General features: G+C 44.3%; 4 protein-coding genes across 5 annotated transcripts; 1 reads left to right on the plus strand and 3 right to left on the minus strand.

The window, feature by feature from the left end:
* Positions 1-412: 412 nt before the first annotated feature.
* LOC117902620 (zinc finger protein 436) lies at positions 413-2,621 on the minus strand. The gene is made up of 2 exons (XM_034814138.1): positions 2,345-2,621; positions 413-2,294 (listed from the first exon to the last, which is right to left on the minus strand). Exons 1-2 carry the CDS (start codon positions 2,534-2,536, stop codon positions 735-737), a joined length of 1,752 nt encoding a protein of 583 aa, XP_034670029.1. The 5' UTR covers positions 2,537-2,621; the 3' UTR covers positions 413-734.
* Positions 2,622-3,782: 1,161 nt separating this feature from the next.
* Positions 3,783-9,149, plus strand: LOC117902625 (1-acyl-sn-glycerol-3-phosphate acyltransferase alpha). Of its 2 annotated transcripts, none has more exons than XM_034814142.1 (3): positions 3,783-4,060; positions 8,113-8,309; positions 8,372-9,149. In XM_034814142.1, the coding sequence occupies exons 2-3, from the start codon at positions 8,134-8,136 to the stop codon at positions 9,009-9,011; spliced, it is 816 nt and encodes a 271-aa protein (XP_034670033.1). In that variant the 5' UTR covers positions 3,783-4,060; positions 8,113-8,133; the 3' UTR covers positions 9,012-9,149. The 2 variants fall into 2 exon arrangements, with proteins under 2 accessions (XP_034670033.1, XP_034670034.1); XM_034814143.1 differs by lacking the exon at positions 3,783-4,060 and adding an exon at positions 7,425-7,487.
* Positions 9,150-9,911: 762 nt separating this feature from the next.
* LOC117902621 (major antigen-like) lies at positions 9,912-11,975 on the minus strand. Its single transcript, XM_034814139.1, has 2 exons — positions 11,796-11,975; positions 9,912-11,741 (listed from the first exon to the last, which is right to left on the minus strand). The coding sequence occupies exon 2, from the start codon at positions 11,726-11,728 to the stop codon at positions 10,157-10,159; it is 1,572 nt and encodes a 523-aa protein (XP_034670030.1). The 5' UTR covers positions 11,729-11,741; positions 11,796-11,975; the 3' UTR covers positions 9,912-10,156.
* A 558-nt stretch (positions 11,976-12,533) lies between these two features.
* LOC117902622 (adhesive plaque matrix protein) lies at positions 12,534-14,097 on the minus strand. Its single transcript, XM_034814140.1, has 2 exons — positions 13,959-14,097; positions 12,534-13,844 (listed from the first exon to the last, which is right to left on the minus strand). Exon 2 carries the CDS (start codon positions 13,842-13,844, stop codon positions 12,636-12,638), a length of 1,209 nt encoding a protein of 402 aa, XP_034670031.1. The 5' UTR covers positions 13,959-14,097; the 3' UTR covers positions 12,534-12,635.
* Between the last annotated feature and the right edge of the window lie 125 nt (positions 14,098-14,222).

Genomic DNA, 14,222 nt, shown 5'->3' on the forward strand with positions numbered 1-14,222 from the left:
GAAGCCACCCGACGGCACACACAAACCAGTCGCAATGGCACACGTGAATCGACATCAAGATACCTGGTAGCTCAGTTCGTACACGAACATACATATGAGCGTTTATGTGTAGAGCTAGTTCCTATACTGGATTCCATTTGCTGCTAAGCTACTCTGAGAGAGAGAGAGGTTTTCTTATTGGTTCATTTTAGTTTGATTACAGAGTTCTTTATTGAATTTCATAGGAAGATAAATTTAGTTTTGCCCCACTGTTCTTTAGAATGCAACAAGCTGGAGGTTGTATCCATACAAGTATGAGTTGGATTATATTATGGGTATCTCAGCAGCTGCTTCGACGGTGAACTCATTCCATTAAAGCCTCTACTGTGAATTATACAGGGGCTCAAGTAAATCGGAACATTCGAAAGAGTGTTTTAATTAGAAATTTATTTCATATAAATAAAACCCGAAGGAAACCTTTTTTACAATCATAATATTATTATCCAATAAATGTACTGCCAAACTTTTAGATCTTAATAGTTACACAGAATCAAAGATATCCTATGTAAACTTTAAAGTACAACTTTTTCAATTTAATAACTACATGATATCATGATATTATCTTCAAATAAATTTACTATAATAGCTACACAGAATCATAAATCATGTAAACTTGGCCAATTATAGATAGTTATACAGATTTTTGAATATTCCTCTAGGGTAAAACTTTAAAATCTTAATAACTACAAAATAACTTATTCCTCGGGTCGAGTTTCGCTGTAGAAGCCCAGATTCATTGTGGGTACCATGTTGCTGTAGAAGTTAAGCTCCGCGGCTGAGGGACGCACCTGTAGCGGCACCTGGGGCACTGGAGGCATTTTGGCTACAGCCGTCGGTTCGGCCATTTTGTGGGGCATTATCGCTGCCGCAATAATGGCCTGCTGGGTGCTCTGGGCCACCTTGTGCTGCAGCTGATGCACCTTCAGGTGGTTCTCCAGCTCAATCTGCTGCAAAAAGGTAATGCAGCAAATGGCGCACGTATAGGTGGGCCCGTGAGCCTCCAGTGTGTGTCGCTGCAGCTGCTCGCGACGATTGAAGACTAGGTTGCATATCTTGCAGGCCAGCAGTGTGTCCAAATGAAGAGCCCGATGACGCTGGAGATCGCGCTCGCGTTGAAAGACCCTGTCGCAGACATCGCATCGGAAGCTGCGTCCTGGCTTCTGTGAGGTGATTGGCTTCGGAGTCAACTGTTGCGTTAGTTCGTGTTGCAGTTGCGCCAGCTGCTCCGGTGTCGGGGGATGCAGAGCGTTCTGATGCTGCTGCATAAGTATCTCCTCAACGTCGCGCTTAGTGTGCATTTGATGATGGGCCACTAGTTTGTCCTTGCGCGAGGAGGAAAACGGACAGCGGTTACACTGGAAGGGTCTGGCCCCGGAGTGCAAGCGCGAGTGGTTCGTCATCTCCTGGGCGGTCTGGAAGGACCGTGGACATTGCTGGCACACGAAGGGCTTTTCGCCGCTGTGAATGCGCATGTGCTTCGTCAGATTGGTGTTTCGGGAGAAGCTCTTTGTGCAGACATTGCAGGTGTAAGGCCGCACGCCTGTATGGACAATGGCGTGCTTCTTGAGGTCGGAGCGGCGTACGAATCCCTTCCCGCACTGGGCACACACATAGGGACGATCCATATCGTGGAGCGACTTGATGTGGGTTATAAGAGTGGCTCGCGTGACGAAAAGCAAACTGCAAAATGTGCAACAGTAGGGAGCTTGAGGATCATGAGCCGTTCTCTCATGTTTCTGGCATTCGATGGGCAGGGTGTAGCCCAAGTCACAGTACTGACACAGAAAAGCGGTCTTGGGACGTGCCCCTCCAGAGTTGAACTCAACACTGGGCTGCTGCAACTCCATATTCATTGACATTTCGGCCATTTGCTCCGCATTTGTGCCTAGAGGCATGTCGGCATCGTCTGCCATCGTTGTCTCTGCTTCATCATCCTCTCCGTCCTCGAATTCCTCTTCTTCCTCCTCATCTTCAGCGTTTTCATTCTCTTCGTCAGAGCCCATTTCATCATCGCTCGTCTCCGCAAGCTTATCTGGATCCACCTCCTCAATTTCGCAATCATCTCCGGCCTCGAATTCACCAGGATTTCCGTTCAAGCCGGGCCGGTACTTGGGATCCTTCTTAATGACCTCCTTCAGTTGCTCCTGCAAGGCAGCTTCCCGCTCTTTCATTCCCCGCCGTTGTTTATAAAAATCCTCCAGCACTTCCAAGCAATCGGAGCAAATCTGCTCCGGCAAATACTCATGGCGATCGTACTGCAAAGTTAATCATTGTTATCATTGTTAATCAAGGCAATCCCACTTACCTGCACTCCCCACACGCTCTGGCAGACATCGGCAATGCAGAATTTGTCGCCATCCCAGAAACCCTCGCGATCGGTGAAAATGTTTGGCGTGGTTTCCGTCGATGCCGGCCGATGGCACAGCCGGCACGAGCTGGCACTCTTTTGCCTCTCGTTTGGCGCGGCCAGTGGAGCTTCATTCTGCATAATATACATCTTATCGCACTTGGGCAGATTATATCTTATATTTTTAGAATTTTACGCGAATTTCTGCATTTTACCATTTATTGCATGGGGTGTGACCAGATTTAGTATGACCACCCGAAATATACCGAAACATACTTTTCCATTTTCAAAATATACCGAAAAACATTTCGATGAAAATCATTACCCGCGATTTTGATCATCTGTTTTAATATAACCAGCTGGTTAGGACTCTAAGTTTAAAACTGTAAAACTGTGCTCAAATTGAGCCGCAAAAATGAGGAATTTATAGTTTTAATTTTAATATTTAGTTATAATTCTATCGTTGAAAATCCTAACTAGCAGGTTATATTTACATTACCCAGACGATCAAAATCAAAATCTATTCAAATATCTTTCTTATCGATATATTTTCTGTGTTCATATTGAGCCGCAAAAATGAGCGGAGGATGAGAGAGAGAGTTTCTTGCTCTCTCCGCTGACCTAATCCTCTCTTTGGCATGTGAAATCAAGGTATGGCATGTAGGTAAAAAAGGACGAACTTTTCAAAGCACCCCCCTGTTTCGCACCTGTTGAGAGGATCCCTAATAGTGCATGCGAGAGCTTCTGGCAGGAGAGGATTTCCCTGACCGTTTAGACACAGGAGAGGATTTCCTTGGGGAATTTCCATCATGGGGATGAAATGCCGTGTCGATTACCGGCTCCACTGGAATATTTGTGACGTATTTACCTGTTGTCGACACCTTAGTTTTTGGTACAAATGTCGCACCATAAAAGCTCTTTTGCTTCGTTAAGGGAATTTGAAAGCTCCTTTCCTTTGCGAAGGGAATTTGAACAACTAATGAGACAACTAATAAACTAAATATCAAACAAAGAAAATCTATTAATATTGGAATATGGAAAATATATTATGGAATAAGAAGAGTAATAAATATAAATTAAATATCAGTTATCAGTACCGGAGAGGAAGGAAAGATAAAATTTACAAATTTGCTAAAATAATAATACAGTAAAAATAATAGTAATGCGCGTGTACGTGAGCAGCAGCGCTGCGGCAGAGACGTATGCACATTGATAATTGACAATAGACAAGGCCTGCCGCCCAAAAGCGATTCTGTGAAGAGGTCCACTAGTTTTACTCTATGTACTCTGTACATATGTATATCGGTATTCGGTACATAAGTATATGTTTGTACATATGTGTGTATTTATATAAACACTTAAAGCGAGAGTGGTGTCGGCCCCATTGGCGGCGCAATAGTACGCATAGTGGTGCCCGAAATTTTTATCCTTCCTCGAGTCTAACAAGTTGTTGTTTGTGTTAATGTCAATTGGCGCCGGTTCAGTGTACATTCAGTGCATTCTGTAGCAGGAACCATGACCTGATGCTGCAAATTACAAACACACGTGAAAAAGTTCATATACATATGTACACACTCGCAGTCATCGGTATACATAACTGTTACTCCCGCGCGTAAAACAGTGTGCCGGCAAAACCAAAGCAAAGCAGAGCAACAATTTTACATCGAGTTCTCTGTGAGTGAAAATAACTGTTTCGTGAGTTTGTACTATTTAAGCTTTACTTTAGTTGCTCTCTCCGTGTGCGTCTCCCGTTCTCCCTCTCCCAAGTTTGAGTTCAATTGCCTTTCTACGCACATTTTGTCTTTATTATGTACCCCTCCTCCTACAGTGCTCCTCCCATGCGGCGTGCTCTGAGAAAGGGAAGCTAGCAGATTATATGGTCGAAACTTTTGATGCGCTTACAAGTAAATCCACATGTTGGAGGTATATTATACTATATTATAGAGCAATCCGAACCTTGCGACTCCAACAAAACTATTTTAGTACAGAAAAGTAAAGTTTCCAAATATGTATACCCTTATATGAACGAAAATGAATTCGTGTCTGCGTTGCAAACATCATAACAAAGGAACCATAATATCTTATTTTGCAGTGTAATAACAACAGCAACCCTGTGTACATTTATTGCGTCTCTGCTGGCGTGTTTTCTCCCTCTTCGCGTGTCCTTCGTTGACATCCTTTGTGCTTTGCTCTGCTAACCTATCTACAGTTTCGCACTTTCCCCGTTCTTCTTGTTTTTGAACTTTGTTCCCTGTTGATTTTACTCCATAGGGATTTTTCAGTGCGATGCATGGGTATGCGTGGGGGTTGTTATTGCGTGTAAAAAGTAATGATTTTGGTTACATTAATAATTTATCTGACCGAATTCGTCTAAGGGAATTTGAAAAACAACTTAAATTTGAAAGTAGCAGCAGGTACAGTGCAAGAAATTTATTGTAGTCCCTTTTATTATTCAGGAATGACCTCATTACTTTAAGGGAATTAATTATCGTTCTGGTCCCATATGTACTGTCGCTCTCCCATGGCTTTCATTAGTTTTACTACATATTTACATATGTACATGCATGTATGTACATTATACATACATATATAAACGGTAACCTGTAGAGTGCAGGGAAAACTGTACAAGCTCTCTTTACTAAAGCTTTACCTGGCCAGATGGAGAGCTTCCCCTTTTGAAATGCTATATATGTATATGTATATATGTATATATTATTTATATGGTTGTTTACGCCTAAACAAAATTTAAAGGATATTATTCTGGAAGCACATGCATGCAAGTTGTAAACTAGCTACATACATATGTACATATGTGCATGCATATGTATATACATATGTACATATATGTATGTATATCTATGCCCATATAAATTTGTAAACATTAAATATTAGATTCAAGCAACAGTTAAGCGGTGCCGAATAAAGCTCTAAACATTCCATCCAACCATTAATTATAGCACAGTGTGATGTCTAATCATTCGATCAGAAAGTGACCGATCAGCAGATCGGTGTGCAGTATTGTGACTCAATCATGAGGCTGGGTCTAGTTGTACGCTCTCGTAGACTAGAGTCTCGTAGATTGTGCATTTGACTTTGAACTTGACTCCGACGTAGTGCTGTCCCGTAAATTGGTTGGCAAATTGTTCGGAGGCTGCAGGGAGGCTCACGCCGCTTCCCCACGCCTGTCAGATTGTCACATGCGTGCAATCATATGTTTTACGAGTAGTAATACTTCTGATTGCCAGGGAATACTCTATTGTTTGTGGCTTTCTAGCCCCACCGAATCATGCCATAATCTTATCAGCGAAGCGAAGCTTATGCTCACTGAATGAATCGCTTGCGGGTGAGTTGTGTGGAAAGCTTCGCTGCGATTGCCGCAATAGATAACAAGAGCCGGCTCCAAGCACCCCCCATAGCAATGTTATTGAAAGTGTGCACATAAATAGGGGAAAAATTGATAGTTTTGTGGGCTACCTAAGCTGTGCATACTCTGCCAGGGAGAGGTGTTACCCTAAGAACTAAAGTGCAGAACAGCAGCCTCTGAAAGTGTACTTTCAACTACACCGCAGGTACAATGAGGGACTTGGCACATTTAATATTTGCTTAAAGATCGTTAAGTAGTTTCTTACCCTTTGAAATGAGCAGACTCTTAAAATATCAATACTCTAGTTTAAAAAACTCTGTGAACCAAAAGAATAAATACCTAGATTGAAAACTGAATATCCATAATTACCAAGAAATGTTATCGGCAGCCGGGTGTTTCTCCAGTTAGCCAGCAAACTAATACCGTAAGCCACATGAGAGCACTCTTATCAAATGTCATAAACATTTACCTATACAAATGTGGGACGGGTCATAAAGTAAGAAAAATAGAGAAATAATGCCCAGACCAGAATCAATCAAAGACCAAATCAAATGTTATCTGATTATATTTAGATACACAAATATCCACCAATTCAACGCTCTATTAGACCGCAAAAGGTCAACGCGAGTATCAACAGTTTGTTTTTTCAGGCCACAACTACCACCAAAAGATTTATCTGTAATGATACTTGCCATAATGGTAATTGCTGGCATTAGAACTTGTGCCATGCCATGAATATTTCATTAGAAAAACAACGTTTAACTAAAGAAAGCTTATTATTTATGAGCTTCAAGAGACCACCCCCAGAGAAACGTTTTTTTCTTAGCTGGGGGGAATTCCTGATTTACCACATGATACTGGCCATAAAGATTCATTTCACCACAGCTGTTTTAGCCTATTAAGAACTATGTTTTGGGTTAATCTAGAGTAGATATATAATTTAAAGAGACGATTGTACTCCATACAAACAAAAGCCCCAAAAAGTGAATGGCATGAGAACCACTTGGCCATGACCGCCAGAGATCACAGGCTAAATGTTATTTAACTGCAAGCTAATTACTCGGCTTATACTTAGTCTGTTTTATAGATATGTACATATATTTTTATGGACAACTGACAGCAATTGGAACTCTAACCTCTCATTTTTGTTTTTGACATACTTTGACTGTATTTCCCTTAAAGCCTAATATATGTTTTGTTGTCCGTACCCCAGACGTGTGTCCTAGTCTTATATAGAAACGTAATCGTATAATTATAAAAATCATAAAGACCATAAAAAATAAATCTATCAACAAGTGTCCGATAAAGATTATGTTGCCAACTCAAGCAAAAACAATTGGAGGGAAAACACAAGCCTCCTTTGCAGGTGTAGCGAACTGTTCCTTTAAGCAATCTCATGCGCGTACTTCAAATGTTCTCTTATCGTATTGTATTCTGATCTTTCCAATCAACAGTCCATAGTAGAATATAGCCAATGATTAACCCAATAAATTACCAAGGCTGTGGAGTACGCGTACGTACGTAAAACATTAAATGAAATGTATCATCGGGATATCAAAGTTCACTGCCTGCCCTAATCCAAACAAGAGCGATTGGAGTTTTGTTTTATTTTTGATAAGCCGCTTTGCCATTTTTTTGTATCGACACCCACGCACCTTTGAGGCGGCTCCTTTCAGTTGTGTTTGTCCCATCGGCCGCATCGGACGTGTTTCGGTCTAATTAGGGGCTCGAATAAAGGTTTGTTTACATGGGAAATTTGTACAAAAGTTAAGTGAAACAACTGACAATAAATCATAGCGGCTTCCATCAAGCTATCAAATTACATAATCTAAAGCAAATGTTGTGCTTCTAGGGCCCTGGCCCCCTCACTCTTATCGGGTATTACAAAAAGGGGTACTTGCACGATAAGTAAATAATCCTCATGAAAATTCATGGCCCAATCAAGAGAGTATGCAAATGATTGCAAATTGAATAATTATCTTGATATTGTACTCCGACATTTCTCTGCGCAAGGAAACATTTCGTGCAGTTGCAAATCAGAGAATCTTCATGTAAATGCAACTTTGTGTGCAAAAACGTCAGTTGTAATTGAAAGGCAAAAGATATGGTAGACTTTGTGCAGCTATATTTATTGTTTTTGTTTTCTTAGATAAACTATACATACATATGTACATATGTATGTACATACATATGTATATTTTTCATCATATCTATCACTGAACAAAATATCATGTGACTAGGAGTTCGAATTAAATTCAAACGATTAGGTTTTGCAACAAAATTAGTTTGGTCCATTAAAATTTGTATCTGTACATTAAATAAGGATTTCGCGCAGTTTTTGATTGATTTTAAATATTTTCAGAGTATCTCCGCTTCATTAAGAATGGCTTGTACATGCGAAGTAATCGGCCTAGCCTGCGTGGTGGCTCTAATCCTTAGTGTTTCGGCCAAGGCCCCCTACCAGATGCGCATGTTCTTTGTATTCTTTGGCGCTGGCGCCATTGTGATGCTGTGCGTACCCTTTATGATGCTCCGACCACGGGACTACCGAAATGCGCTGTAAGTTCGACGATCAATAATCTTTTTCCCCCATCTAATTGCCCATCTCTTTCTGCTTATAGGGTGCCATCCTGGTGCTTCAGACAGCTCTGCAAATTGATGGGCATCACCATGGAGGTGCGTGGATTGGAGAATGTTCGAGCGGGTCACGGCAGTGTGGTGATCATGAACCATCAGAGCGCCCTGGATCTCTGTGTGCTGAGCTATCTGTGGCCAGTGATCGGAAGGGGCACGGTTGTGGCCAAGAAGGAGATCCTTTACCTACCGTTCTTTGGCTTTGGTGCCTGGCTCTGGGGCACTCTGTACATCAATCGTTCCCGCAAGACGGACTCGATTAATTCCCTGCAAAAAGAGGCAAAGGCGATACAGGAGCTCAACTGTAAACTGCTGCTCTTCCCGGAGGGTACACGCAACTCAAAGGACACACTGCTGCCGTTCAAGAAGGGTTCTTTCCACATTGCGCTGCAGAGCAAGTGTCCCATTCAACCGGTGGTCATCTCAAAGTACGCCTTCATGGACGACGAGAAGAAGACCTTCCGTCCGGGCCACGCACTTATTCAAATCCTGCCCGAGATTTCGACCGAAAAGTATGAGAAGGATGATATACAGCAGCTCATCGACGACTGCCGTTCCATCATGCAGGCGGAGTACACGAAGCTGAGTAAAGAAGGCCTAGCCTTGAGCTCGAAAAAGCAATCATAGGACTGGCTAGAATATTATTAAGCTCAGGTTGCTAACTAACGCCCAGAAACAGAATCAAAAGCAGCAAACACGGATATATAGGGTTATTTGATTAATTAGCTTAGCATTAAGTTATATAATAAACATTGTTCGCGTGTACTTTCGATCATTATTAACTGAAATAAAGCAGTTAAATACTTATATTTAAACAAGAAACACGGCATACTTTTGTGGACCGCTTCTGGTGTGTAGTAGAAATCGGAAGGGATCTCGCAGAGCTACATCTCATTTAGTAAAAAACATGTGAGAAGATATCTTTTTAAAGGCATATCCTATATCCGTATCCATATCCGTAAATGATGCAGGGGATTCTTCCTTTTACGAGGACATGTATCTCGAAAGGATTGCAATCGATTGGAGGAGAAATAGCTAAGTTATAGAAATCATATCCTTAGTCATTGATGTCTTTAAAAGGAAAAACTGCCTGAAGAGAATCGGTTGAGAAAAGGCGAGGTTAAGGCACATTTAAAAATCGCACTCGGTTTCATGGCAGAACTACCAGAAACTAGAACTACCCAATTTTCAAACCGAATACCAGGCCAACAGAAACGGTTGGAAGCACAAATTTAGAAAATGTAACCAGTTACAAAGCGAAAGCGCGAAAACACCGACACAAACATCAAATGAGCTTATCAGAAAGCAGCCCTTGACCAAGCTCAGGACCAACTATATATAAATTATCCAAATTTACGTTAATACTATGCGGGAACTTCTCAAATTTTAAATGCGCGCCAGCCCAGCTACCACAGCAGAAATGCGGCAGCCAACAAGCAAGTTCTGGTTCATTGGAACTAGTTTGCGAATAAAAATGCAACTAGTTGGCAGCTCTCCCTCCCAATGGGAAGGCAGAGGGCGCGTTTAATTTTGAATTCAAGAGCAGTGCATCTAAAAACGAAAACAGTTGTGAATTTGAATCGGTCGTGGAGTGTGGATTGGTTCGTTCATGAATTTTAAGAAATATAACAATCGAGGATCTTCCTTTGAATTTGGTGTTGTTTGGTTAGAGCAGAGACAATATAATATTATTTTGTCTTTGGTTAGGTGTGATCTGGTGGTGTTGTTCAGTGTAGATTTTAGTGGATTACTGATAGGTTTCCAAGCGCTATTCAACGTTCGATGAACGACGGCTGGCTGTCGGCATGGGCTTCACGGATCCAGTAGTTGTAGGTCAATCCGCAGAATGTCTTGTACACTTCTTCGAGCACCTCCTCGGGATCCATCTTGAGGTGGTCGCGTCCAATGATCTGAGACAACGAAACGGTGCTGCTGGTGCGGCTGTGATTGGACACGGGCGTGGCGGTGACCATTTCGAAATGACGCATCAACCTCATGGCCAGAGAGTTATGTTTTCCGGCATTGCCATGGTTCAGGTCACCATCAGGCCCGCCTGAACAGCTGAGAGCCTGCTGCTTGGCCAGCTCAAGCGTCAAGGTCTCCTGCAACTTCCTGTAGCTCATCCGTCTCTTGGCAGCCTTCTGCCGCAGATGTGAGTTATTTCGTTGGAGCAGCACAATGGCCCTGTCGTGTTCAGCCGCTCGGTCTTCCAGTTCCGCGTTCATGTCCAGGGTAAATTTGAGTCCCTTCGCTTGTAGGTCCACGCGGTTCAACATCAGCTTCATGTCTGCCACTTCCTCATTCAACTTGTCGTTCTTCGCTCGAAAGTTGTCAATTGTTTTCTTACTCTCTTCGAGTTCACTTTGCAGACTGAGGCATAAAGTCTTGACCTTCTTATCACCCTTTGATTCGTCCTGGAAGAACATCTCCTTGTATACCTCCATTTCGCTGGAGAGGCGCTCATTGGCAACTTCCAGAGTCTTGAAGCTCGTTTGCATCCGCGTCAGCGCCTCCTGCAGCTTTTTGTTTTCCACCAACTCCTCGGCATTGTCCTCGAAGTATCGCTTCTTGTAGAAGCTCAGCTCCTTCTGCAGCTCCTGCAGAGTGGCATCGGTGGACTCCAACTCTTCGTTTCGCTTTTCCAGCTCCAGAATGATGCCTTGACTGAGTTCGAGTTGGTTTTTGAGTGCCTTGTTAAGTATCTGATACTTCTGAGGGCTGCCGCACCCGTCACCACCCCCCTCAGTCATCGCATCCAGGGCCTGACTCTTGTAGAAGTTGAGCTCCTCCATGAGCTGCTCCTTTTCAGCTGTCAGGCCCGCGCAGATCTTTTGACATTGAAGGAGTTCGTTTTGGATGACGGTGCAGATGCCGTTGTGTTTGGCCAGGTTGCGGCAGTCGACGCTCGCACTCTCGGCACGCTTTTTGCAATCCTCCAGCTCCAGGCGCAGATCGCTGTTGAGCTTCTGCTCCTCCAGCAGCAGCTGCCTGTCATTCTTCGATTGCGCAACGGCCTGATCGGTCATCTTATTCCTCTGCTTGACCAATTTGTTCAGTTGGACATAGCGCTCGACAATCTCATCGAGGAATCCTTTCGGATCCTTCTTGAAGTGCTCCACAAACTTCCCATCCTCCAAGCCCTTCAACGGAATATCAATTGAGGAACCCGAATCTGTTGGCACACTCAACATGTTCGATGTGTTCCCATCCGATTGCGTGGCGCTGTTCGATTGCGATGAGCCGCACTCGCACCCATCCGATTCCTTAGCCAGATCCGAGTGCAAATTTATCGATTCGTACGATTCGCAGCTGAACATGCAGCTTGACTGCAGCTCCGGTTCCATGCTTGAATACTTTCTGTTGATCGGGTCGGTTGAGGATATGCTATGACCGCAGAGAGAGTCCACTTACCTCACTGACTTCTTGAGTTGGGTTGGCGATTGTTATGCGTAGTTGTAAGTTTTCCCAGATTTCTGACTATAAAAATAAATAATTTTGTTCACGTTCTTTGTATAACTTTTGTGCTTTCTATTTGATTGAAAAGATCTCAATATGAGCTAAATGTTTGATCTGAAGCTAAAATCTACGACGTCTGATTCTAATATTCCACACATTTTCCCAAACTCTTTGAAAACTTTGAAACTTTGAAACTTCAAAGACTTTTGAAAATCTAACAAACTTAGTTATTATTGCAGATGACAAAAGAAATACAAATAAAACCGCCTTTTTCAAAAAGCGATATACAATTCATTATTCAATTTAAATACACACTTTTTTGATAGGTTAAATACCAACATTTGGTATTTGATGGCATTTTTCACTCGCTCGAAAGCTGGGCGTTGGGAAACTGATCTAGTACATACTGGCGACCTCTTTTCAGGGAGCAGCAGTAGGCGCGAAATTCAAATGTGCGATTAGGTGTAATAAGCTAAAGGGTTTTTTAAATCTAACTTGGCCATATCACATCATGACGTTTTTCTGTGTCCTCGTGATCGAAAGGAAAACCTCGAATTCATGGAACCCTCATGAAAGTCAAGGGATCAAGGAACATTTCTCCAATCGCTTAAATCTTCTTTTCTGCGCTAGGATTAAAATATTTCATTTTCTCCGCTCTCCCCACCGCACAATTCCTAATGAATTTCAAGGATATAAATTCAATTTTTGCATTCATCATAACTTAACTAAATACAAATAAATAAACAAGTGGAACACACTTAAACAACTCTTAACAACAAAGGATCTACGTAGAGTCTAGTAGTCCGCGTAGCCCCTCCCTTGGTTGCCATAGCCAAAGTCCTTGAGATAGTTGTCAATGGCCAGGTCGAAGGAGGACGACGGCTTGTTGGGTTCGGGCTCTTGCAAGGGGTGCGCCTCTGTCCGGCTGGGATACGCTTCCGTCTGGCTCGGATAGGACTCTGTTTGTCTCGCATACGACTCGGTGATGCTGGGATAGGACTCCGTCTGGCTGGGAGGGATCGGATACGCCTCGGTTTGTGGCAAGGCGTACGCCGTGTGCTCCTCGACAACGGGATAGGATGTGGTTCGGTCGTAGATGGTGGATGGAGGCGGCGTGGCCACGGCTATCTTCTCCTCATAGGGCGTCTTAGCCTTGGCGACAGCCCCTCCGGATGAGCTGGCCACCGCTGCGGCGGATACCTTGATGCTGGGATAGCGCTGGGGCTCAACCCTGCTCACAAGGGGAATGGAAGGGGCCGCGGATTCCTGCTTGTACACCGGCGAGTAGTAGACAGCAGGAGGCGCTGGCTGAAGCTGGGCTCGTGGCTGGGGCCTGGGTGGTGGTGGTGGTGGGTATTCCTTCTTGCTGCCATAGGCTGTGCTCAGCAGCTGGGCAAGCTCCTCCAGCGTGTAGTTTGGAGCATTAATGTTGCTCGCAGCTGGCGAGGAGGCGGCACCAGCCTGTTCGCTGTAGACCAGAGGATACGGCTTGTAGGACTTGGGACCGTCCACGGGGCCCACCAGTCCCGCATAGCCTGCTCCGCCTCCGTACTTTGGGAAGTACTTTCGCTGGTGCACATGCGTGTACTCCACCTGGCCGCCGGGCGCGTAGTCTCCCGTGGATGAGATCTGGGTTAGCTGCTGTTTGGGACCGGAGGTGGCCACCTTGCGGCAGAACTCCTTGCAGCCGAGCTTGCACTCGCAGTAGCACTTTTTGTAGGCCGTCGGCTGGGTGGTGATCTCCTCCGCGGGAGCAGTCGTTGTGGGCGGATAAAAGACCTCCGTGGTGGTTGCGACGGTTGTTGTGGTTGTGGGAGGTGTGGGAGGTCTGACTGTCGTTCCTGGCCGCTGCGTCGTGGGGCCCTCAGTGGTGGGCACATGGCTGCATGGCACCTGCTCCCACACCTCCTGCTCACACTCGGCACAATATTCGGGAAAGTGGGCGTGTGCCAGGCCCGAGGCGCATAAAAGCACCACAAACAGCAAACTGCAGCGTCCGTACATCTGAAAGGGAAGTGGGAAGTGGGAAATGGGAAATGGGGCAGTGTTATAGGTGGGGCGGCACTTTATGGGTCAGGCCGCAGCGAGCGCTCCCAATTGATCGGACTCAATTCTTACCTTTCAGCAGTATTTATCTCCCCCGCTCTCGCTCTCTGACTCGTGGAATATCTGTCCCGGATCGGTGTTGGCTTGCCACTTGTTGGCTGCTTGTTGGTCGCGTGCGAAATTCTTTCATGCAATTTGCTGAATAGCTCTTAAATACGCTTCGCTGGCCGAGACTAGAGCGGCGACCTGAGCTGCGCTGAGCTGCGCTGCTTCTTCTTCATTGGAAGCCACTATTACAACGCCATGCAAATGGGTCGCGGAAGCGTTGATCGCATC

This window comes from Drosophila subobscura, chromosome U (assembly GCF_008121235.1).
Source record: "Drosophila subobscura isolate 14011-0131.10 chromosome U, UCBerk_Dsub_1.0, whole genome shotgun sequence".
In the NCBI taxonomy this organism is placed as follows: Eukaryota; Metazoa; Arthropoda; class Insecta; order Diptera; family Drosophilidae; genus Drosophila; species Drosophila subobscura.